A 26,040-nucleotide genomic window follows, 5' to 3' on the forward strand; every position below is an offset into this window, starting at 1 on the left:
ATGCCGTTGAGTAGGCCTGAGATGCAGCAGACCTAGGTGAGACAGCTAATTCTAGCCCTCTGAAGCTACTTAGTGCTTTAGAGAGTACACCTCCAGTAACACTCCACTGAGATTACAGGTATGTGCCTCTGTGGATGTTTCTAGTACCTTTCATCTTGATTACATTCCCCAGGCTAAACCTAGAAGATAGCAGGAAGTGCAGAAATCTATAGAGGTTATATTAACTTTAAAAATTACGGGGCTGCAGAGACAGATTGTAATTTAGGGTACCTGCTCTTTTATTAGAACTGCCTGTAACCTTAGCTCTTCTGACTCCCATAGGTGCATGCACTCATGTGCATATACCCACTTATAGACATGCATGCATACATAAATAGTAAATCTAAAAAAAAATTAAAAACTATCTGCCTGTAATTCCAACGGTCCAGAACTAGAGTCAGGCAGCTCAGGGGCAGCTCCCTTGTAATCCCAATGCTCCAAAACAGGAGCCAGAGGCTCAGGTATAGTTCAAGGTCACTGAAAATTTGGGCTACCTAGGAAATATGGGGCTGTCTCCAGAGGAATTAGAAAATAGTCTGTTATGGCTGGGCGGTGGTGGCGCACGCCTTTAATCCCAGCACTCAGGCAGGAAAAGGCAGGTGGATCTCTGTGAGTTCAAGGCCAGCCTGGTCTATAAGACCTAGTTCCAGGACAGACTCCAAAAACTACAGAGAAACCCTGTCTCAAAAAACAGACCAAAAAAAAAAAGGGGGGGGGGTTCTGTTATGACTTAGAAATCCAGTCACTGCTGTAGGCAGTCCATACTTGCTTTTATTTGTGGATGAGACATGATCTTTCCCTGTGGCAATCCTTCACCCTCAGCCTTCCAAGTGCTGAGATTATAGATGAGCCCAGCCAGGTTTGCTTTTAGGAAAAAAGTACTGTAAAACCCTCAGATCACCTCTTACCTTCGGTCACAGATTCCTGTGAGAACCTTCAAACACCATTCCTGGCTGCCTCCCTACTTCTTGGAGACCCCAGCCTTTCACACTTGTCTGCAATCTTTGCTCTAGAGCCCCTGTATTCTGTGTCTCGAGTATTAGAAAAGTGACATACCACATCTAGATAGGTGTGCCTCTCACCCCATTTTGTTGCCTTCTCGATCTATGTATGAGTTGAAGTTACTTAGGCGTAACAAGTGGGTGGATTCAAGAAAGTACAGAGGATGTGACAAATAACGAGTCACTTACACTGGAGACATGCAAATCATAACACAGTGAAGGAGTGGGTATATGGCTGAGTAAGGATAATCTTGTCCTCAACATGGAGGAAGTCCTGGATTCCATCACTGGCTTACACTGAAAAAATGGGCATGCTAGTGCATGCCTATAATCCCAGCCCTGGTGGGGTAGAAGCAAGGTGGATCAAGAGGTCCTCTTACATCGTGAGGTTCAAGGCCAGTCTACATGAGGTCCTGTCTTTAAAAAATAAAATGTATCCACGATGAATACTATTCCATAGCCAGTATGCTCTGGCTGCTGCTGCTAAAAATGGTGCAGCACAGCTTGAATCTTTGCCCTTGGTGAGAACACCAAGTTCCTCAGGAATTAGAAAATGAGATTCACTGTGAGATCCAGCCATTCTACTCCTGCGTCAAGAGAATTGAAAGCAGGGCATCTTGGCATGGTTCTGAATGCCTATAATCCCAGCACTCACAACCCCAATCTTAAAGCCAGTCTGGGCTACACAGCAAAATCTGTCCAAATAAATAAATGCAGGGATAATTAAAGAATTGAAATCACACTATTTGTCTAAACATCTGCAGCACTATGCATGATAGCATTGAAAATGAGAAGCAGCCAGTATCCAAGGACAAGTGGGCAGATTAGCAGAAATGGTGTATTCATTCAATGAAATACTACTAGAATGTGGAGCCAGGCAGTGGTGGTGCACGCCTTTAATCCCAGCACTAGGAAGGCAGAAGCAGGCGGATCTCTGTGAGTCTGAAGCCAGCCTAGTCTACAAGAACTAGTTCTAGGACAGGCTCCAAAGCTACAGAGAAGCATTGTCTCGAAAAGAAAAAAGGAAGGAGAATGTGGCATGTACTACGTTTACTACAAGGTAGATGACATAATGATTCCCTAAGACAGAAAGTGTGAGCTGCCAGCAAGCAGAGATAGAACATTACCACAGAAGGGCAAATTCCAGTCTCATAAGAGCTCTGGGCCTGAGCAGGTGTGGTAGTGAATGCCTTTATTTCCAGAACTCAAGAGGCCAGCCTTGTTTACAAATCAAGTTACAGGTCAGCCAAGGTCACACAGTGAGGCACTGTCTCAAAAAAATCTCTGGTCCTGGATAGTAGTGATGGTTGCACAACATGAGGAATGGAAGTATGTTTTTGGACTATTACTTTACCACAATAAAAACCCTAGGAGTCAGCAGGTTGCTTGGTGGCAAAGGTATTTGCCACCAAGCAGCCTGATGACCTGAGTTTCATTCTTGAAACCTGGGAACCAATCTCCAAACCTCCACATACACATACTGTGGCATGCAAGTACAACCATGATCACACATGTATGTACAATAAACAAAAGAATTTTTTTCTTAAAACATTTGGGGTAAAAGTTAAGTGACCATATATGACTTTAGTTTATTGTTCTCTTGCTAGCAAAGAAAGAAATGCACCAGTCTCTCTCCCTGAATTAACCAGAAGGCTCACAGAGGCGAATAAGAAAATAGCTGAGTTTCCAGAGAGTATAAAGGTAAGGGTGTTGGAGATACTTCAGGACGAACCCTGAAGGTCAGCTACATCTACCATTATTGTATGTTCTTAAAATTTTAGGATACAAAAGTCAGATGTGCACCACGTGGTGGTGGCAGCAGCGGCGCACGTCTTTAATCCCAGCACTTGAGAGGCGGGGTGTCTCTGAATTCGAGGCCAGCCTGGTTTATAGAGCGAGTTCCAGGACAGCTAAGGCTACACAGAGAAGCCCTGTCTCGAAAAACAAACAAAAAAGAGTTGGGTGTGCTGGTGCACACCTTTAATCCCAGCACCGGGGAGGCAAACGGCAGGCAGATCTCTGAGTTTTAGGGCTGTTTGGTCTACAGAGCAAGTTCCAGGACAGCCAGGGGTATACAGAGAAAGCCTGTCTTGAAAAGACAAAGAGGGGAGCTAGAGAGATGGCTCAGAGGTTAAGAGCACTGACTGTTCTTCCAGAGGTCCTGAGTTCAATTCCCAGCAACCACATGGTGGCTCACAGCCATCTGTAATGACATCTGGTGCCCTCTTCTGGCAGACAGACAGACAGACAGACAGAACAAACATATATATATACATTATATACACATATCTACATGATATATATTATATACAATATATAATTATATACAATATATAATTATATACAATATATTATACATATATACATAATAAATAAATCTTTTAAAAACAAAAAAACTGTGTGCAGTTGTCTCTGCATAGCTGAAGTCATAGCTGAAGTGATTTGTGAAAGTAGCAGTACTAAGCACACAGTAGGCTTACAGCTCAGTCTTGGGGAAAACTAAGCAAGAGTTACGTATGGTTGAGATGTAAAACAATCAGGTCGGATGGTAGATGGTAGCACTGCCCGGCACTCACGGAGGAGCAGTGTTGAGCTGTGGCCTGGTACTAGGAGCAGCTACGTGTGTGGGTTGATTTGGGGACACTAGAGGACTCACCCATGAAGACATGCCAACAGACATATTAGGTTCATGCATTTCTCCACAGACTTGCCATTGCACGCCCCTGCAGACATTGCCTTGTCTTGTCGTTTTAGGCCTGGCCCTTCCCAGATGTGCTGGAGTGCTGCCTTGTCTTGCTTCACATCGGGTCCCAGTGTCCCGGTGCCGTGAACCCTGAGATGCAGCAACAGGCCGAGGATCTCCTTCAGAAATATGGCCACACTAGAGCTTACAGGAGACACTGCCAGACCCTGCACACATGAGCTTCCAGGGGCCACAAAGTCGTGTCACACATATGTGACAGCTTTCTTCTCAGTCACAGCTCGCCTGGCCTTCACCCTGATCTTCAATGGAAAGATGCTGTGATCACCTGACATCTGAGGCTGAAGCTTGGATCCACTTACAGTGGAACCCGCCTGGTGCCTCCCAAGTGGTTTCCTGTAATGGAGCAGAGAGCCAGCAGGGTTGCTCAGAACCAGCCCTCGCCAAGACTGTCGTCTCCAGCCTTACGTGGTTTCCCCAAAGAGAAACCTTTGTACTCACCCAAAGTCTGTCCATCCCAGATGCAGCTGCCTATATAAATCCTTACCTTCGGAAGTGTAGCATTCTGTGGGAGATGCATTCGACACACAGCACTGTTGGGTTAGGGCTTTCCCACTTCTCAAAGACTAAAAGAATTGGCCTTGCCCATCGTGCTGACTTGGACATCAGGTTTCTGAGAACAGAGCTAATGTCATCCTCCAGATTTTATGACGTGACTGATGGTGGCCAGACAGCTCAGGAAAAAAATCACTGTTAGTGGTTCTTTAATCTTTGGGGTCATAAAACCCTTTTTGAGAATTGACTAAAACACAGCCTGGAGAACAGCGCCTGTTTCCCCATTTTACCTGTGCCTCCCAGATCATTAGACTTCACTTTACCCCGGAACCCCAAGTACTATTTATTCACCAGCCCTGGGCCTGCTGCTAGTTACCACACAGCAGGACGGCTCAGGGGCTGATGCCTCCACCATCACTGGTCTAGAATGGGAAAAGCAGATGTGCTCAGGTTGGGTAGGCAGAGCATACCTTCTTCCTGTCTCTCTTGAGGTCCATTGTGAAGGCTTCATCTGTGGGCATCAAGAAATAGTCTCAGCTGGAACTCCATGGGAAGTGCATTTTGAGATAATTATATGTGCCTGGCTTTGGGGTCTAAAAAATGCTAAACCCCAAGAAAGGGAAGTACTGTACCATTGTGTGAACTCTAGGAAGATGCACTGGTTTTAAAGTCTTGACAAATGTGAGTGGGTTTTACTACATAAAGGATGGGATAATTCCAAGCTCCCTCCACTTGAATAAAGAGTAAGTAGTTGGTAACTACAAACTCACCTTTGTGATTTGCTGAAACCAGCGCTTGTTGGGAGCAACTCTGCACACTGCAGTAACCTCTGTTACTGCTGGGAAAGGCCAGAAGCAGGAGGAATTCAATCAAGTCTAGTCTGGGCTCTGAAGCAAGACCTTGTCTCAGAAATAGTAATAATCCAATGAGCTAGAGTGATGGTTCAGGTTAAGAGCACTGGCTGTTCTTCCATAGGACCTGGGTTCTATTTCAACCCCACATGGTGGCTTACAGCCATCTGTAATTGTAATTCCAGGGGATCCAACACCCTCTTCTGACCTCCACATCACTAGATACACCCATAGTACATAAACGTACACATTCACCCAATAGAAAAATGAGAATGACAGCGGTTTTCCTCTTCAAGTGCTCATTTCAATAATGTGTTATCAACTTGCTAACATTTGGATATATTACTTCTGTATCCCTACTTATGAGAATCACAAAGTCAGAGAGTGTTCACTCAAAGTTCTAGCAGAAAGCAGTATTACTGAGCAATCTTTGGGGGGATGGACTAGGCCCATTCAGTTACCTTCTCCCACCTGTCTTTTTTGGTGAGAGGAGGTTGGCTTTTGGACTTTTGACACAGGGTTCTCTTATGTTGTCATCAAACTTACTCTTTTCAGATCTCATACTCAGATCTGCCTGCCTCTGCCTCCCAAGTGCTGGGATTAAAGCCACCGCTGAGCCCTCTTCCACATCTTACTGGTTCCCTCATGCTCTGCATCTGCTCTTAGTGTTCCCTACTCCTCCAGCAGTGACTGCATTCCCTTCTCTTTCTGCACCTCCACCTGCCTCCTCTCAGCACCTTGCCCTGCATCAAATCTTGTCCAGCTGCTGCCACACTCCCTATCCCTTAATCTCAGTGCCCTTATACAGTTCAGGCTATATGTGCGTAAGTCATTTACTGTCTGGCTACAGGTAGGCTACCTGCAGTGAGGAGGACTGTGTCCTCAATTGCTCATTCCAACACTTAAGTAGATAGTAGATACTTAGTGAAAGCTCAAGCTAAGAAACTAGTAATTTGCAAACACCGGGCTCTTCAAATGCCTGACAAAAGGCTAAGGCTGCTCAACCTTGCAAACAGATCATAGGGCTGAACTCTGGTGACCAAAAGCAGTTCTCTTCATCCCCTGCTAGCAACACCTCCACCAGAGGACACCCCACCCCCTTTGTTCAGCCCTGTGAGCTCACATGACAGTTCTTGCAAACCGTGTGCCCGTCCTCTAGCACCTTTCTATGTAGTGCTTAGTCCCACTTTTCATCTCAGCAGTTTGAGTCTGTCCTCTGAGGAAAGCGGAATTCTTTAAATGTTCCCGACCCAGTAGCACATCAGGGCACCGAGAGCCACTCTGCTGCCTTCACAGGTATTTTAGTGCAAACCCACCAGCCGAGGTTCTACATCTGTTGGGTACAGTGGTGCAAACCAATACATCTCGCTATTCAGGCGGATGGCTCGGAGATCAGGGCCAGCCTATGTAACACAAGACCCTGACTAGAAGAACCCCAATACCTGGCTGTCTTTCCTTTTTGTGCCAACAGAAAAGGCTGGAAAAAAAAAACTAAGTCTTAAGTTCAAGGTGTCCTGCAGAATTCCCTTGAGCCTAACCCACTATATACGAGTGGCCAGGGAGAATACAATTAAAACAGCTCTGTCCTAGTAAGGCCCAACAGCCAGCAGGGTGTGAAAGTGTGCTCCCTCAATGAGACCTTCCTTCCAAGGCTGACTGGTTCTGAGGTACATCAGTCCTGTCACAGATACCAGTTCCTAGCTACCAAAGACCACACCTCATGCCAGTGGTTAAAAAGCAATCTTTATTTTACAAAATTAAAAACATAAATAATATTTACAAGCATCTTAAATACCAGTTTTAATACTTGACATTTTGTAATCATTTCAAATTCAGTTTCCCACAAGCTTTTAAAATGGAAGAACACTCCAGTTTCGATGAGCTGTTGCTGTCTGTCTCTGCCTCCCAAAGAAGTTTCTGCTTTCTCAAAATTGTACTTTCTATAGCCATTTAAAAAACAGTGTGCTCCTAAATGCCTAACCTTAAAAAAAAAAATCATTGGCTTCTGAGCACAGCTGTGGGGACAGTTGTACAGGTCTGGGGTGAGTACCCTTGCTGCCCTGCTCACAAGTGATTCCTGCGACTTTCCAAGGCCTCAGCTTTACAACTCTTGACAGCTCAGACTTGCTGTTTCCATTTATAAATAAATGGAAGCTAAGAGAACGCAGCTGATTGAGATCACCCTGCTGAGAACAAAACAGACTTGGAGCATGACCTGGTCTAGGGCAGTTCATCTGGAAAGGTGACTGGGGAGGCTCAGGTGCCACCTTACCAAAAAAAAAAAGGAGACTCTGCCTGCAGATTTCAGCAGAGCAGTCATTCACTGACGGGACTGCTCTGTCCTGGAGAAGTACTGACAAAGGCAGGACAGCCTGCTGGTGCAGCCCTGCATCTCAAGAGCATACACCATGTCCCCTGGCAGCCTCAGCTCATCTGAGATTCTTTATCAGAGCAGCAAAGCCAAAAGAAAAAGAATGACAACACTTAAGAGTCATACACATTTTACTGGTTTGCATCAGACATCCTGGAGGTTTAAAAAGGTGTCCATGGAGCCATGGATGCTGGTGGCAGGAGGCAGCAGAGGGACGTGGGCATGAGGACAAGGAAGACTTGTTTACAAATTCAGAGCAAACCCCCTCCTGAATCTAAAATAAAGGCATCTTTAAACAGAAACCCAGAGTCTCTGCTCGGAGCAGATGCAGGTCAGTGGCTGGGGCGGATGGCACAGGCAGCATAGTGCACGTGCTATCACTGCTGCATGGTGTTGATCATGGCCAGGATGCTCATCTTCTCCTGGGCAGAGTCCACATCCTCATTCTGCTTTTGAGCCACTCCCGTGCCCAGGCCATAGAGGCGCCCACAGTACTTGGCATCATCAATACTGTCCTCAAAGAATAGCTGCAGAACAGGACAGAACCAGCTGAGAATAGGGCCAGGAGTCATGCCACCTCCCAGCTTCTTATGCCCTGACACTCAGCAGACTGGACACTAACTCAACAATGACAACAAACATCTGCATAGGCGCTTCCTGCTCCTTTCTCTACATTGGGGCTCTGCTTCCGAAACAGACTCAGCATTCCTATGATTTGTCACTGCTGGGAACCCTGGGCTGCTGCCAGACAAGGCAGTGATTAAGAACTCAAGCTTGCCAAGTAATTTCAACTCCATTCCATTCATGGTTCCTTATTTATAAAAGTCATGAAAGCCAGGTGAAGTGGCGCATGTGTAAGCCTAGCACCCGAGAGCTGAGGCAGAAAGTGACTGTTTTAGGAGATCATGGACAGTGAGCATTCAATAAGCAACCCAACCTTAATATCACTGAGCAGAAACTGTCAAGACCAATCACAAAATGTTGAGCACAGCCTGGCCAGAAGCACCACCTCTGCTAAGTATAACAGACATCTCCTAGGTATCACCAAGTGTGCCAGCTGGCAACCACCGACCTAATACACTTGTTACTAGTTAGATGGAATATGTTCCTAGAAGTCCTTGTGGTGAAGGCTTAGCACCAATTTGTAGGGTTACTAGGAAATGGCAAAACCTTAAGGTGAAACTGAGTGGGGGTAGTGAAGTCGTCAGACCACCTCCCATATTTGGCCTCTTCTCTATTCCCAGACTTCCTGCCAGGCCCTAGCACTCTGATGCTCTAGCTCACCAAAGCAGACAGAGCCAGCCAACCAGAGGCTAAAATCTCTCAAGTTGTAAATCAAAGTAAACTAGTCCTTTGAAGTTGATGGCCTCAGGCATTTTGTCAAAGCCACAGTAAAGTAGTTAAACACCTGAACTCATTAATAGGGTTAAAAGCAGCAAAAAAGAAATATAATGCCGAGTGGTGGCGCACACCTTTAATCCCAGCACTTGGGAGGCAGAGGCAGGCGGATCTCTGTAAATTCGAGACTAGCCTGGTCTACAAGACCTAGTTCCAGGACAGGCTTCAAAGCCACAGAGAAACTCTGTCTCGAAAAAAAAAAAGAAAAGAAAGGAAAGAAAAAAAGAAAGACACATAATAACCAGGCATGGCAGCTCATAGCTGTAATCCCAGACTTTAGGAGACTGAGGCAAGGGGATAGCCATGGGTTCAAAGACAGGCATAAACCTTTAATCCCAGCACTCAAGAGGCAGAACAGTTAGATCTCTGTATAAAAAAGAGTTTAAATCCAGTCAGGGCTACACAATGAGACAGGATAACCAAAAACAATAAAAGAAAAATGTCAACAAAGTTGTAATTTTTTCCTTGATACAGGGTTTCTCTGTGTATCCCTGGCTGTCCTGGAACTCACTCTGTAGACCAGGCTGTCCTTGAACTCAAGAGATCCACTGCCTCTGCCTCCTAAGCACCGGCTGGGATTAAAGGCGCGCATCACAACTGCCCAGCTTTCACTGTAATTTTTCAAAGCATGTTCTTTTTCTTCAAACATTTTAAAAGTTAAAGAGTAGATAAATAAACTGCAAGAGAAAGTTACTCTTCATTAGAGAAATAATCCTTGGTCCAAGTGGGTAGGCTAACAAGTAACATTCCTTCTGTAAAAAGCAGAAGCTAGGGCTGGAGACATGGCTCAGTGGTTAAGAGCACTGGCTGCTCTTCCAAAGGTCCTGAGTTCAATTCCCGGCAACCACATGGTGGCTCACAACCATCTGTAAATGAGGTCTGCTGCCCTCTTCTGGCCTGCAGACATACACACAGAAAGAATATTCTATGTAAAATAAATAAATAAATATTTAAAAAAAAAAAAAAAGCAGAAGCTAAAGAAGAAGCTGCCTGGAACTCAGGCCTTGCGCTGGGGCTTCCGCTGGGGCTTCCACTGGAGCGTTACCTCTTTCATCCTGAAGAAAGCCATCCCTGTCAGCAGGGAGTCTGAGCCTGCTTGGTGCTGCCTTCCAATCCTCTGCAGATCCAGCTGGTCAGCCACCTCCTGAAGACCTCCCTAGAGCACAGAAAGCAGACATCACACACCAGCACTCTTCTCCTGACTCAAGTGAGTCTGCTCGAGTCCAGTTAGCAGTAGACCAGGCCTCAGTCACCGTTTTTAGATCTTCACTCTCTTCTTCCCAAACAAAGCACATGAATGTGCATGAAGAGACGAGATTTCCCCGTCAGTCCCTCCCACCACACAGGCTGCAGGCGTCAGACTCAGGTCCACCAGGCTGGCAGAGACACCCTCACCACTGAGCCATCTCGCAGGCCCAACCTCTTCCACTGTTTTTTGCTTTTTTGGAGACAGGGTTTCTCTGTGTAGCCCTGGCTGTCTTAGAACTCACTCTGTAGACCAGGCTAGCCTCGAACTCATAGAGATCAGCCTGCCTCTGCCTTCCGAATGTTGGGATTAAAGGGGTGCACCACCACTGTCTGGCCTTTTTGAACTTATGGACTGGAAAGATGGCTCAGCAGTTAGGATCACTGGTTGCACTTCAAGAGGTCCTGAATTCAGTTCCCAGCAACCATATGGTGGCTCACAACCATCAGTTATGAGATCTGGCATCCTCTTCTGGTCTGCAGGCAAACATACAGGCAGAACACTGTATACATAATAAATTAATAAATAAATAAATAAAATAAATAAATAAATCTTAAAACCCCTCAAAGAATGTAGGACCGTGTAGGACGACTGTCATAACATACTGCACATGGTTTCCTGTCACCAACTACTTTGAGGTTCTCAGACCTAAGAGGAAAGCAGCCAGACTCAAGATGCAAGAAACAGGGCTCTGGGCTGGAGAGACAGCTCGGCGGGTAACTGCTCTTCCAGAGGACCAATTCCCAGCACCCACATGACAGCTCACAACTGTCTGTAAATCCAGTTCCAGGGGATCTGACATCCTCATACCAATGCACATAAGTTAAATAAATCATAAAAATATTCTAAAAAAAAAAAGGAGGAGGAAGGAGGAGGAGGAGAAGGAGGAGGAGGAGGAGGAGAGGAAGAAGAAGAGGAGGAGGAGGATAAGAGGAAGAAGAGGAGGAGGAGGAGGAGGAGAATAGAAATAGGGCTCTTTTGGTGCCAAGTTCCAACAAAGGCAGCTACAGAGGAAGCCCTGTGCCACTCAGCTCAATCAGCACCCTCTCTAGAGAAGTATGGCAGGTCTCAAAAAAAGCTGAATATATCAGTAAAGCAAAACATGTCTTGAGTTTAAAGTTTGACTGTTTTATACAAATATTAAGGAGAATGTTGTTTATTACCTTAAGATTTTTGCAGCTCTTCATCAGGTATTTCACATCATAAATAGATGGGAAGAAAAGATTCAGGATGTGGAAAAACTCATGTTCTTCTTCTGGCAATCGAGAATCTGTAAGCAACTTTACCATGTAGCCAAAGTCATAACCACTGAGGGAAGAAGGAAGCAGGGGTCAGAGAGCAGCTCCAGCCCAGCCTGAGACCACCTGAGGCTGGGGACTTGATTAATCTCAACTCCCCATTCTGTAAGTACCTAGGGCAAGCTACTATGGGAAGCAAACAAGAGCCTGAGAGCCTGTGAATTTAATTCATATAAACTCAAAAGTAAGGCTTTAGGGGCCATAGAGAAGGATCAGCTAAAAGTAATCATGAGGGTCAGAGTTCAAATCCTAGCACCCATATCACAAATTCCTGTCAATTAAGCTCCAAAGGGTCAACACACACACACACACACACACACACACACACACACCTTTAAAAACAAAAAACCAGGGCTGGAGAGATGGCTTAGTGGTCCAGAGCACTGCTTGCTCTTCCTAAAGGTCCTGAGTTCAATTCCCAGCAACCACATGGTGGCTCACAACCATCTGTAATGAGATCTGGTGCCTCTTCTGGCCTGCAGGCATATATGCAGACAGAAAACTGAGAATACCGCATACATAATAAATAGATAAATAAATAAGCAAGCCAGCCAGCCAGCCAGCCACTGGGGGCCATGGTGGCATACAGACCTCTGTGAGTACCAGGCCAGCCTGATCTACAGAGTGAGTTCCAGGACAGGCTTCAAAGCTACAGAGAAACCCTGAAACCCTGGTTTTTTTTTTTTTTTTTTGGGGGGGGGGGGTCTCCAAGGGTATTGAAAGAATATCTGCCATTTGAAGATGTTAGGAAGGACAATCCACACCAGGCTGAAAACAGCCAAGCACACAGCAGACTCCATCCACCTGGAATACAGCACAGAAGGATATGTGAAGCAAAACGTGTGTATGGCCCATATGTTCCCCAAACACTGGACACAGGCACACCAGCACCACCTCCAGCTTCGCACTGCTGCCACCAAAGAGCCAGTACAACTCCAATCCACAAGAATTCAGTTCCTCTCCAATCCAGCCAAGGTCAGCAGGCAGAGGCAGTGAAAGAAGAGACAGACCATGGTGCTCAGGGACTGACCTGTGAAATGAAAGCCACTTGACGTTGTCACAGAGAACCACTCCTGACGTCATGAGCAGCTCTGCGAAGTGCAGTGTGTCAATCCCTTCCTCCTCGTGCTTCTGGAACTGCAGCCCTGAGTTTGCAAGGAGGTCTATGGAATCCTGGGAGTACATATCCTCTCTGAAAGACAAGGTGTCAGTGTGAGCTGGTGGGTAATGAGACAGAAGCAGGGCAAATATCACCACCAGCTTATAATTTGGAAACACAGTATCCCCGAAGCACTCTACAAACCAACATACATATTTCCTACAGAGTATCTACATCCTCTCACTTTGGATTGTTTTGTTGTTGTTGTTGAATGAATGAATGAGAGTTGTAAGCCACTATGTGAATGCTAGGTATCAAGTCCAGGTCTTCTGGAAGGCAGCCAGTGCCTTAACCATTGAGCCACCCTTCCAGCTCATTTTTTTGTCTTTGTTTTCAATCTTTTTAAAAGATTTATTTATGGGACTGGAGAGATGGCTCAGCAGTTAAGAGCACTGCCTGCTCTTCCAAAGGTCCTGAGTTCAATTCCCAGCAACCACATCACAACCATCTGTAATGGGGTCTGGTGCCCTCTTCAGGCCTGGAGGCATACACACAGACAGAATATTGTATACATAATAAATAAATAAATGTTTAAAAAAAAGATTTATTTTACATGTATGAGTGGGATTTTTGTTTTGTTTGTTTGTTTGTTTGTTTTTGGTTTTTCAAGATAGGATTTCTCTGTGTAGTAGTCCTGGCTGTCCTGGAACTAGCTCTTGTAGACCAGGCTGGCCTCAAACTCAGAGATCCGCCTGCCTCTGCCTCCCGAGTGCTGGGATTAAAGGTGTGCGCCACCACCGCCCAGCCATATATGGGTATTTTAACTTCATGTCTGTCCGCATCCAGAAAAGGGCATTCAGACCCCCATTACAGACAGTTGCCATGCGGGGGCTGGGGATTGAACTCAACCTCTGGAAGAGTAGCTGGTACTCTTAAGCACTAAACCATCTATCCAGCCCCTTTTTTTAAATTTTTAATTATTCAAATTTTTATTCCTTTGTATCATTCAAAATAGAATCATACAAAACAAATGAAACAGAACTAAACAAGTTTTATTCTAAAACTAAACAAGGCGGGCTGGAGAGGAGGTTCAGTACATAAGAACTTCTGCAGAGGATCCGTGCAGAGAACTCACATTGGATTCCCAACACCCACGTAGTGGCTCACAACCATCTATAACACCAGTTCCAGGGGATCTGATGCCCTCTTCTGACTTCTGTGGACACCAGGCATATACATGATACATAGACATACATGCAAGCAAAATACTGATATGCATAAAATAAAATTTAAAAATCTATTGTTGCAGAGTATTTGGTCACACTGTGTAAAATGTGTCACTGTTTTATTCTGATTGGTTTAATAAAGAGCTGACCAGGCAATAGCTAAGCAGGAGAAGATGGGAGGGATTTCCAGGGAGAGGAACTCAGGTGCACAAGGAATTAGCCAGCAAGACACAGAGGGAGTTGGATGTACAGAATGGAGGAGAGGTAAAGAGCCACGTGGCAGAATGTAGATTAATAGAAACTGGTGAACTTAAAGAGTGAGTGGGACAAGCCTAAGCTAAGGCCAAGCTTTCATAAGTCTCTGTGTCATTATTTGGGAGCTGGCAGCCCAAAGACAGTCTGACAAGAAAGACCGGCTATAATCTATTCCGATCTTTTGCCAGCTTTTTTGTTTTAAGGTAGGGAATTTGAGACAAGTTCCATCTATGTAGCCCTGGCAGTCATGGAACTGATTATATAGATTTATTTATTTATTAAGTATATAGTGTTCTACCTGCCTGTATGTCTGCAGGCCAGAAGAGGGCAGCAGACCCCATTACAGATGGCTATGAGCCACCAAGTGGTTGTTGGGAATTGAACTCAGGACCTCCGGAAGAGCAGCCAGTGCTCTTAACCTCTGAGCCGTCTCTCTAGCCCTCTTTTGCCAATTTCTAACTAGGCTGTCTCTCTTCTGTGGTACTGGGGAATAAACCCCTGGGCCTCAGATATACTATCTGAGTACTATTCCCCTGAGCTACACAACAACCTGAAATTTTTTTTTAGGCTAAGTTGCACGAGTTCTTTAAGGAAACCCAAGCTTCCCAGACATTGTGGTTTAGTTCCAGCACCCTCGGGACAGAGGCAGACAGATTTCTGCAAGTTTGAGGCCAGCCTAGTCTACAGATCCAAGGCTACATAGAAATCCTGTCTTTAAAAAAAAAAAAAAAAAAAGGAAAATGCCTCTTCTTAACTGTTCTAACACCTATTTATATTGAATAAAATAAAAATATAATTAATGTGTGGTAACACACACCTTTAATCCCAGCATTCTGGAGATTGGTGGATTTCTATGAGTTCAAGGTCAGCCTGGTCCACATAACAAGTTCCAGGACAACCAGAGATACATAATAAAGAACCTCCTGCCCGCACCCCCCAAAAAAAAGGAAAATAAAGCTTTGATAAGTAAAACCTATGGCAATCAATTCAGTCCACTCAAATGCAGCCATCTAAGAATAACACCGAAGGGTCTCTCAGACACTTACGTCAGGTTGAACTTGAAGTTGAACTGCCATGTGTTGATTCCAGAAGGGTACTCCCCTTTCTCATTTGTGAATGTAAGGCCCAGCTGAATGATTTTTAGAAGGTCAACATTGCACCGCAAAAGCTGATACTGGTAATCTATGGAGCTTCGAAATTCACCAATCGGTCGTACCACAACACCTGGAAACTCGGTGTCCTAGGAACAAAAGCCTCTCACCAGTAAGTCTCACCAAAGTGGCTGCTGGACGAGCAACTCATGAGCAAAATTGCTCTTCATTTTATAAAAGCCCCAAGATAAGCCCCCAAAGTCTGGAATACAACAGGACCTGGGACAGGTGACTTGGTAACTGAAGGGAAATAGGAAGTCAGGTAGGACCTTTTTTTAAAAAAAAAAAATAATAATAATAATTTTTATTTCATGTGCATTGGTGTTTTACCTGCATATATGCCTGTGAGGATGCTGGATTTCCTGGACTTGGAGTTTCAGACAGTTGTGAGTTGTCACATAGGTGCGAGGAATTAAATGAGTCCTCTGGAAGAGCAACAAGCGCTCTCAACTGTTGAGTCATCCCTCCAAAGGAGTCTGTCTGTCTATCTATCTATCTATCTATCTATCTATCTATCTATCTATGTGCATTGCTGTTTTGCCCTAGGTGTTGGGTCCCCTGGAATTGGAGTTAGAGTTGTGAGCTGCCATATGGGTGCTAAGAATTGGACCTGAGTCCTCTGGAAGAGCGGTCAGTGCTCTTAACTACTGAGCCATCTCTCCAGCTAAGAGCATCTAATATGAGTTAAATACAAATACAGCCAAGTTGGATATGATGGCTCATGGGACCTTTGCTCCTTCACATTAGCTTCTCTGTGTGACTTGAGAGAGCAGCATGGCTGCTGGCCTGCTATTCAGAGCTCTCATCAAGGACAACTGCAGCCTTTCTTTTTCTTGAGTGACTGTCTCATTGCTGTGTATATATAAAACTTTTCCCTCATAAAGCCCAGACTGACCTAAACTTGCTGATTGTAAACCCCTGATCTCCCCACAAGTGTCTTGAACCCCTATCCCAAGTGTCGGGATTACAGGATCTTGGTCTGCTGGGAGAACTTGTAAGGCTACTGCTTCTCACAGAGTAGTGAAAGCAGGGTTTGCAGCCAGACAGTGGCAGGCAGCAAGCCTGGAGTGGAACAGAGCCCCTGCTTGCTCAGGGGCTGGTTCAAGACAAGCCTTGCCTTACTGAGGTCAGGCAGGAAAGTAAGCAACAGAGTACACCTCTTTCCACTTTACCCAGAAATGCTAGATCTGGAATTTGCTATCTCCTGACTTTTGAGTGCAAGCAACAAAGTATCTAAATATTTTGAAAACAGAAGCCAGGCATGTTAGCACAAGCCAGTAATCCCTGCACTTGGGAGATAGAGGCAGGAGGATCAGGAAGTCAAGTCATCCTCCTGATATATAGCAAGTTCAAGAGGAGCCTGTGTTACATGAAACCGTGTCTCCAAATTCAATTAATAAATACCACACGGCCAAATCACATGTGTGAAGAGATACATCTATGAAGCCGGGGCAGGTCAGATGCTAGAGCACTTGTCCAGCACCACACACACAATGGGCACAATAGCGCAGACCTATAACTCAGCAGAAGCAGGAAGATCAGTACAGGTTCATTTCAAGGCCTGCCTGGGCTACCTAGGGAGCACGGGGCTAGTCAGAGCTACCTATCCAGATCCTAAAATAAACAAAATAAAATATAAAAAGACTTTCAAACAGGAACGTTACAAAAACTTGTATCAGAGGTTGTGCCCTCCTCAGAGACACTGGCTACCTTGATTCACAGAAGAAATGTGTATTTCCATCAGTCTAACCTTTGGTGGATCTACTCACCATGGCAATGTAGCTGTAGCTGAGAACAATCTCTCGGATCTTACGCATCTCTTCCTCTAGATTGCTGGCCCACACCTCACAGATGACCTGGCTGTTTTCCACAAGTGCTGCAGGCATCCTGAAGGTGCCTCAGGAGCCACTGTGCATTAACTACGCAAGTGAACACGCCTCCTCCCGCTGGATTTGATCGTCCACACTGGGTCCAATCTAGACTTAAAGATTTTGAAATCATGTAAGTTTACATATGGTCTAAGCTGGCAATAAAACAAACATCAACATTGTATTTTAGACAGATACAGTGACACAGACATATGATCCTAACGCCCAGGAGGCCAAGGCAGAAGGATGCGGAGTTTAACACCAGTCTGATCTACCTACTGTACGTACAGCGCACAAAGGCCAGAAAGGGCATCAGATCCCTCAGAACTGTACTTAGAGATGGTTGTGAGGCACCATATGTGGGTGCTGGGGACCAAGCCTGGATCTTCCGCGAGACCAGCAAATGCTCTTGGCTGCCTAAGCCTGGATCTTCCGCGAGACCAGCAAATGCTCTTGGCTGCCTAGCCATCTCCGCAGCCCTGTGAGAGCTACTTTTTAAGACATAAAGAAGCTAAGCACTAACTCCACTATAAGAACAGAGAGGTGGGACTGGAGAAATGGCTCAGCAGTTGAGCACTAATTACTGCCGAGGATCCAGGTTCAGTTCCTAGGACCCATCCATCTATAATTCCAGTTCCAGGGAGTCTGATGCCCTCTTCTGGTCTCCACAGGCACCAGAGAGACACATGGTAAACAGACATTCTGCAGGCAAAAGTCATTCACATAAAGTAATTAAAAAAAGAAAGAAAGAACTGAAGGTGGCAAGTAAAAATAATTAAAGCAGGGACTGGCTGATGATGTATACCACAGGACAGTATGAGCTCTGAATACTGTCACTACAGCAAATTAACACAGAGCTCGTGTTTCACAAAACAACCTCAGGCTTGACCAGGACACCAGAACACACACATCCCATGACAAGGTGCCCTGGCATTAACCTAGGAAGTTAAACACAAGTTAGAGTCAATGTAGCAATACAGGGAAACGCTGGGGTGGGGTGTACACAATGGCATAAGAGCTTTGTTACATATTCTCTAAGATTTATTTTTATTATTTTACTTGTCTGCATCTGTGCACCATATGTGTGCTTAATGTCTGAGGAGGTGGTGAGCCTCTATGTGGTTGCTGGGAATTGAACCCGGGTCTTTCACAACAATAAATGCCCTTAACCACTGACCTAACTCTCTTGCCCATAAAAGCTTTCTTTTAATGCAAACCCACTGTATGGATCCTCAACACAGTATGTTATGGTGGGCTCCAGTGCACAAGGGCAAAACAATTCAGTAACAGTAAAGGAAACAGAGGGGTTTCTAAAGACAAGAACAAGAGAAATCTTTGTTTCCTACCTCAGAGCTGACAGGTGCAGTAGAAACTCCAGAACAGAGCGAGGATCACTGTTCTGTATTGTGTTTTTTGTTTTGTTGGGGTTTTTTGTTTGTTTGTTTGTTTGTTTGTTTGTGAGACAGACAGGGTTTCCCTGTGTAGTCCTGGCTGTCCTGGATCTCACTCTGTAGAACAGGCTGGCCCTGAACTCAGAGATCCACCTGCCTCTGCCTCCCAAGTGCTGGGATTAAAGGTGTGCGCCACCACCCAGCTGAGGATCGTTCCTAATACTGTCTACTTTGCCTGCTCTTCCAAAGGTCATGAGCAACCAATTCCCAGCAACCATGTGGTGGGTCACAACCATCTATAATGAGGTCTGGTGCCCTCTTCTGGCCTGCAGAGAGAGAGAGAGAGAGAGAGAGAGAGAGAGAGAGAGAGAGAGAGAGAGAGAGAGAGAGAGAGAGAGAGACACACACACACACACACACAGAATATTGTATACATCATAAATAAACAAACAAACAAACAAACAAAAACAAAAACTTAGGTGGCTGTGTGGTGGCTCCCAACATACATGTAGCAGCTACTTCTTAAAGGCGCCATCCGTTCCTCCTGCTTTTGTTCTGTTAATGCAGGCTTGCGAGTGAATGGAGGACAGGAAAAGTGCACATTCACAATATACTGCAGTAAATGCAGCTGCAGCTTCCTGACAACTGAGATGAGTTCCCCAGGTTGGCCCAAGTGCTGCAGTTACAGACATGAGCCACCTCTGGCTGCTGCAGTCACTGTCCATGCCCAGTTACTGTGAAACAGGTGCCACGACCTTGCTCCCCTGGTCACTGCCATAAACTACAGAAGGTAAGTGGGTGTCACTCCTGAACTTTTAAAAGATGTTTCCATGCCGGGCAGCGGTGATGCACGCCTTTAATCCCAGCACTCGGGAGGCAGAGGCAGGCGGATCTCTGTGAGTTCGAGACCAGCCTGGTCTACAAGAGCTAGTTCCAGGACAGGCTCCAAAACTAGAGAAACCTTGTCTCCAAATAAAAAAAATAAAATAAAAAATAAAATGTTTCCAGTAAAGTAAAAGGGACACAAGCATAAAGAAACAAACTGCCTAAAGTTGTTTCAAGGGGAATTTGTTTCAGGATGTCACCCACTTCCAAAGCTACTGCTACATCACCTGGTAAAGGAGGACCACACAGGAGCACACACTGACAAAGACCCTGCAGCAAACCTTTCCCTGGAAAATCTGTGAGAATATGAACAGCAGACTCCAGCCCCGAAAGGCAGTGCTTTTCCTCTGGTGAAGAACCAAGAGAAGAGTACTGACCCATGCCTCAAGAAGCCAACCTGTGCTAAGGCACAGGAAGTTACAGACCAACCTTGGCTTTGGAGCCTGTCATTCACAGAAAGAGCCACAGGGTTTCTAGGCATACAAGGGATCACACAATGCATGTTTAACTGAGCAAGTGAACTTCCTGGGCATAATGGCTGTAGGGGAGATAAGAAATAGCAACCTAACACAGGCCAAGGTCTCCAATTTCCAGCCAGGAGCTCAGGCTCCAAGAAGCAGCAGACTTCTCTTTTTAGCCTCTCCCTCACATCTTGGAGCAGAATGAGTCTATGCTTTCAAGTACAATTATTAGTATAATAGCCTTACAGTAACCTCATTACTGAAGTTACTATCAAAAGAGCAATAATGGATTTCACAACTCAAAGAAAAACTGACGTACTAATCTGGATACACTCAGAAATAAGATGGTAATCCTGCACTCAGGAGGCTGGGAAGGAGGATCACCACTAATTTGAGGCCAGCCAGGGCTACAGAGGAAGACCCTGCTTTTATTTCAAACTATTTAGTTTCCTTGAGATAGGTTTCTCGATGTAGCCCTGGCTGTGCTAGAACTCACTCTGTAGAACAGACTGACCTTGAACTCAGAGATTCACCTGCATCTGCCTCCAAGTGCTAGGATTAAAGGCATGCACCACCACAACTGGCTGAGAGCGGTTTTAAAAGAAAAAAAAAAAAGAAAAGAAAAAAAAAAGAGAAGCTTGGTTGTAAAGGCATTTCCTGCCAAGCCTAATAACTTAAGTTTGAGCCCCAGATTCACGCAATGAAAGAACTTAACCCTCAAGTTATCATGACTTGGCACATGTATACACACAATTATTATTATTATTCGCAACATATAATAATATAATAATATTATAATAATATGCTTAAAGAAGATATAATAATAACAATATAATAGCTTAGAAAAGAATGGGGCTGGAGTGCTGGCTTAGCAGTTAAGGGCACTTGGGGCTCTTTCAGAAGACCAGAGTTTGGTTTGTAGCACTCATGTGGGTCGACTAGTAACTCTCTAGCTCCAGAGAATGTTGACACCTCTTCTGCCTACTTTTGACACCAACACACATATGGCACCCAAAAGAGACACACTTAAATAAAATATATATATATATATATATATATATATATATATATATATATATCTCCTTCAAAATTCCTTGGGGGGGGTCGGAGGTTGAGTCTGCATTTTTTTTATTTTAAAAAAATATTTTTTAAAGAGATTTATTTTATGGGTATTTTGCCTGCATGCACTGATATATACACCATATGCATGCCTGGTGTGATGGATCCCGTAACTGGAGTTACAGACAGCTATGAGCAGCTATGTGGGTCCTGGGAATCGAACTCTGATCCTCTAAAGGAGCAGCAAGTGCTGTTAACCGCAGAGTCCTCTCTCCAACCCAGTCTGCATTCTTCTTTAAAATTTTTTTCTTTTACTTCCGGGTATGTGGAAGGGGTGTTATGTACATTATGAGTGCAGTGCTGGCAGGGCCCAGAAGAGAGCACAGGATCCCCTGAAGCTACAGATATAGGTGGTCGTGACCCACTTCATGTGGGTGCTAAGCACCGAACCCCGTCCTCTGCATGAGCAGAATGCGCTTTTAACAGCTGAGCGATTTCTCCAGTCCCAACCCCTTTACATAATGTTAGCCTTACTAAAACTTGATCCCCACACCAACTACATCTGAAATTGCCAAAAGGGGAAAAGTGTTTACATAAAGACAGACAGACAGAAACAGAAACACACACACACACACCTCCCTCCCTCTGCCCTGTGCAGGCTGCAGAGCAATCTGTTTAGACCGCTTTTAATTATCCAAACTTTGGAGCAGAGGTCCCTGTGCATCCAGGTGAGCTAGGAAGAGCTAAGTACTGCGAAAGCCAGAAACATGCTCTCCCTGCCGGCAGTGCAGACCCGTAGAGCTCAGTGTCTCCTGCTCGTCCGGTTCTGCTTTCGCCAGAACGTCTGGGAAACAATAAGCTTCACTTCCCTGTTTCAGAACACTAAACAAAGAACTTTGCCGTGCAAGACGAACGCAAGAGGAAGCAGCGGCCCGTTAGAAGAAATGGCAACAGGTCCCCTCCGGAGCGTTCCAGGCCACATCCCTGTACTCAGCCGGCGCCCCAAGCAGCTTGCTGGCTCTCCCAGGGTGGCCCTACCAGGCAAAGCTGCAGCGCCCCGAGATCCCAGCAGGGCGGCCTCCAGCCTCCCCCACCACTCCTGAAGGCCTCCAAGCTGGACTCCCGGGACCCGGAGCGCCGGGGCCTCTGCGCCTCAGTGTTCCCGTGTGTAGGATGGGTCGCCACAGAGGCACTTCCGCCCCACGCTCCTACCCTGAACAACCCAGCCCGCTTACCCTGGCAGGCTGCCCCGCCGAGCGCGGGCTGGCGGCCGAGTCCGGGCAGCAGCGGCCCTTGACCCGGAGTTCTCTTCCCTCTTGCCCCGGATCCGCTCGAGGAACCCAGAGAGCCAGTGAGACGCGAGCCCTGGCGCCCAGAAAGGCCGACGATGTGCACCAACCCAGAGGGCTGCGCCGCTCTACCCTTCAGCCCTCCCGACTCGCCTACTCTCCGCGTCACTCCAGGCGGGCACACGCCCGCCCGGCCCCGCCCCGCCCCGCCCCAAGTGCGCGCTCAGGCGACAGCGCCCCGCCTCTCTGCGCAGGCGCAGGATGAGGGGGCTGGGCGGGGTCGGAGGAGGCGTGCGCAGAATAAGGTGCGGCGTGCTGAAGCGCAGGCCTGTCGGTGCCTAATCTTTTACGACCGCTGCTGGGCTTTCGGGTACCCTGAGTCGCGCCGCGGAGAGAGACGGGATCTAAAGCTGGCCCCGAGGGCGTGGCCCCTCTGGGGGTGTCCTGACACCGATTGTCGCGCCCTGGATTCCTCATTCACAGAACATCCACCCATGGGAACCCCTTCTGGGCGACCCTTAGCTGAGGATGGGGGAGCACCACCAAACCTAGTCCTGAATGAGGTCAGCTGAGCACGGCCTCTCAGGACCTGACTGGAGCATTGCTATGGCAACCGGATGGCCTATGCAGTGCAGCATTCAGGCCTGTGCAGTCGGCTTATAGCGCAGCGGGCAAGTGCAGAGCGCCTGGCATCCACTGTCCTGCTGGGGACAGGGCTCTGATGGCAGCGAGGCCAAGCTGGGATGCACTGTCGCCTCGTGCTCTCCTAAGAGGCAAGAAGACTAAGGTCTCGCAGGAGCCCCGTTCCTTCCCCGGGAGAAACTGGGGAGCCTAGTGCGGCTCCAGCCCCCATCCCTGGTGCTTCCTCTTCAAGGGGCTGTAGGTAAGCTTACAGCAGGTGTCCCCTTCTGACATCCCATCTCCCAGTCATTCTATCTTTATCATTTTAATTCCAAAATATGTCTTCCTGACTAAATAAGAGCTGGCCTTTCAAACGGGATTGCCAAAATCTATTTTCCAGAAAAGTGAAATCCCACGGCCTGCCTTCGGAGTAGAAATGCCAAGGGCAGTTCTGAGCCCCAGCCTTCGCTTCTTCTCCTCTCCAGATCTGTAAAATAGAGACAGGGCTTTCAAAGTTGTGATGAGGATGAAAGCTTAGATAAAGCATCAACGGTGGCACCACAGGGAGGTGTGAGCAGCTAGTAACTGTAGCTGCCCTGGATTCTCTCTGCAACAATGTTGATGGCATTTGCTGCACGGCCAGCCCTGTTTAAGGTGTAGGCTTGTCTAGGCTGGCTAGACATTGCCTTCCCTCAGTCACTTCACTGGCAGTGCGGTCTGCACTCTGTTCACCTGCTTGTAATTAGATTCAGGAAAGGGTGGACCTATCGTGTTCTGTTCACCTACTTGTAATTCGATTCAGGAAGGGGTGGACCTATCCTGTGCTAGTCCTGTGAGGAGCAACCTTTGAAATTCTTGGAATTTTGTTTTTCTTGCCACCAATAGGCCTGGTGTGCACTGAAAGCTATCAACAGGAAACACTTGGTTCTCCCCCACACACTCCCTTCACCTAGAGCTTCTCACAGAACACGATTGTATTTCAGGAGACAGTGGAGTGGACTTTCTGCACTTTAAACAATAGCTTTCAAACTGCAAACAAGAGAGAGTAAGGTTTAAGCACACGTCAACTGGAAAGCATAGTTTTGAAAATACAGAGAAACAGTGGTTATAACATGGATCTTTTTTGTTTTTGGGTTTGGGGACAGGTTTCTCTGTGTAGCTTTGGAGTCTGTCCTGGAACACGCTCTGTAGACTACGCTGTCCTCAAACTCACAGGGTCCGCCTGCCTCTGCCTCCTGAGTGCTGGGGTTAATCACCACTAACACAGATGTTCTTAAGAGGGATGATAGCTCTCCATGGCCAGTCTGGCTTCCTGTTACCCCAGTTCTAAACAAAGATAGGCACTTCTAAAAAAATGTACACTACATGTAAGAAAAAAAGATCTAAAATACATTTGAGCTTGAAGTACTTTGAATATAAACTAACACCTCCAGGTTAGGACTTAGTTTCTGTGCCCACATTTATAAAACTTGACATGCTATAAGCCTATGGGTTGCTTTCCGCCCTTTGAGTTGTCATTCAAGGTCTGTCGCTTTACATTAATCAGCCAGTACCTAGAAACTGGTTTTGGCCGCAAGGTAGCTAAAGAGTGGGTTAAGGAAGCAATAGTTTGCCGACTGGAGATGGCGCACGCCTTTAATCCCAGCACTCGGGAGGCAGAGGCAGGCGGATCTCTGAGTTCAAGGCCAGCCTGATCTACAAGAGCTAGTTCCAGGACAGGCTCTAGAAACTACAGGGAAACCCTGTCTCAAAAAACCAAAAAAAAAACAACAACAACAACAAAAAAAAAAAAAACAAAAAAGAACTACACAGAGAAACCCTGTCTCAAAAAACCAAAAAAAAAAAAAACAAAAACAACAACAAAAAAAAAAAAACAAAAAAGAACTACACAGAGAAACCCTGTCTCAAAAAACAAACGGACACAAGAAGTGGTAGTTTATGCCTATGATCCCAGAACATGGGAAGCTGAAGCTGGAGGAGTGCCAAAAGTTCTAGGCCAGCCAGGGCTATATGGGAGATATTGTCTCAAAAATAAATAAATAAATAATGTTTTAAGTAAATATAAAAAGAGGTTAAAGATCAGTGAGATTGCTCAGTGGCCAAAGCGCTGCCAGGCCTGGAGTCCCACATCAGGACCCACATTCTGTGACCTTCACATGTGATCCACGTGTACACACATGAATAAATGTCACTGTTAAAAGCAGTTTAAAATCCTGGCACCTACCTTCACTTAGCATCTGTCTCCTTCGTGGTAAATTTGGGTCAGACTCCTATATAACTGTACATAGGCATGTTTCTAATTCCAGGAGTGTCTGCCCTAGACAAAGACCAGCCAAACCACACCTCACCCAACCTGCCTCATCACAAAGGCCTCTCCCCTAGAGAAGGACCAACCACACACATCAAGCTGCGTCATTGCCCAGCCCTCCCCAGACCCAGTCCTCTGTTGAGACCTGACGTTCTGGTTAGTGCCCTCAAAGAAGGGAGAAATTTTTACCTCCCACATTCCAAATGGCTGTTTTGGTTAAACTCCCTTTCTGCCTCTAGATACATGCCGTGTTTCATTCTCAGTATTTGAGCATTTCAGTTTGTAGCCAACAAAAAATGCAAAAGAAAACCTGCTGGGTAAAGGTTGCAGGTTTCTGTGTAGTGAAGGCAGAGCCAGGCCCTCACCAGCGAACACCCTGTCCTGAGTCAGCTCCAGTTCACTCCTGGAAACCTGTATTACATCTGTTTTATTTACCTGTATTAGATTTCCCTTTCCCTTAGAATCTACTAAAGTCACATTTCAAATCTCCTTAGACTAATCAGAGACCTTTAAACTTCAAAACAACTGCCATTAGATCTGGAAATGCAGTCCCATAATCTCAGCACTCAGGAAGCAGAGGCAACAGAATTAGCACAGGTTCAAGGCCAGTCTGGGCTAAGTAGCAACACTCTACCTCAAAAGAACCAAGTTAATTTCAGAAGTGTTCCAACCTATGCATCGTCTGATTTCACAAAAAGGAAGAGATGCTTAGCCTGATTGAGGGACTTGCCTCCCAGAGGCCACTGACCCCTCAACCAGGATGAAGGGTTCATCCCTCGTGGAGGCGTCTGACTCTTCAGCCAGGATGAAGAGCTCGTCCAGGATGCTTTGCTCCTAAAGCCTTTGCTGTGATCGTGGATCCATGTTGACACTGGTGAATGAAACAGAGACCGATGAACAAGTAAACAAGCATTCAAGAACCGGCATTGTATGGCACACACCTGTAATGTCAACACATGGGAGGCAG

At 46.1% G+C, this 26,040-nt stretch overlaps 2 protein-coding genes across 9 annotated transcripts in view; one reads left to right on the forward strand and one right to left on the reverse strand.

Moving 5' to 3' along the window:
• Positions 1-5,061, forward strand: part of Gemin5 (gem nuclear organelle associated protein 5) — a 47,552-nt gene extending 42,491 nt beyond the window's left edge. For all 4 annotated transcript variants that reach the window (XM_038328131.1, XM_038328132.1, XM_038328133.1 and 1 more), the window contains exons 27-28: positions 2,648-2,741; positions 3,795-5,061. In XM_038328131.1, coding sequence (XP_038184059.1) covers positions 2,648-2,741; positions 3,795-3,962 — 262 coding nt within the window. In that variant the 3' untranslated portion in view covers positions 3,963-5,061. The remainder of the gene's footprint in view (positions 1-2,647; positions 2,742-3,794) is intronic.
• A 1,809-nt stretch (positions 5,062-6,870) lies between these two features.
• Cnot8 (CCR4-NOT transcription complex subunit 8) lies at positions 6,871-22,286 on the reverse strand. Of its 5 annotated transcripts, none has more exons than XM_038326076.1 (7): positions 22,091-22,286; positions 16,961-17,167; positions 15,087-15,280; positions 12,491-12,652; positions 11,326-11,470; positions 9,962-10,072; positions 6,871-8,045 (listed from the first exon to the last, which is right to left on the reverse strand). In XM_038326076.1, exons 2-7 carry the CDS (start codon positions 17,075-17,077, stop codon positions 7,896-7,898), a joined length of 879 nt encoding a protein of 292 aa, XP_038182004.1. In that variant the 5' UTR covers positions 17,078-17,167; positions 22,091-22,286; the 3' UTR covers positions 6,871-7,895. The 5 variants fall into 5 exon arrangements, with proteins under 5 accessions (XP_038182004.1, XP_038182005.1, XP_038182006.1 ...); XM_038326077.1 differs by having other exon boundaries at positions 16,961-17,172; XM_038326078.1 differs by lacking the exon at positions 22,091-22,286 and adding an exon at positions 21,894-22,071.
• Between the last annotated feature and the right edge of the window lie 3,754 nt (positions 22,287-26,040).

This window comes from Arvicola amphibius, chromosome 4 (genome assembly GCF_903992535.2).
Source record: "Arvicola amphibius chromosome 4, mArvAmp1.2, whole genome shotgun sequence".
Lineage (NCBI taxonomy): Eukaryota > Metazoa > Chordata > Mammalia > Rodentia > Cricetidae > Arvicola > Arvicola amphibius.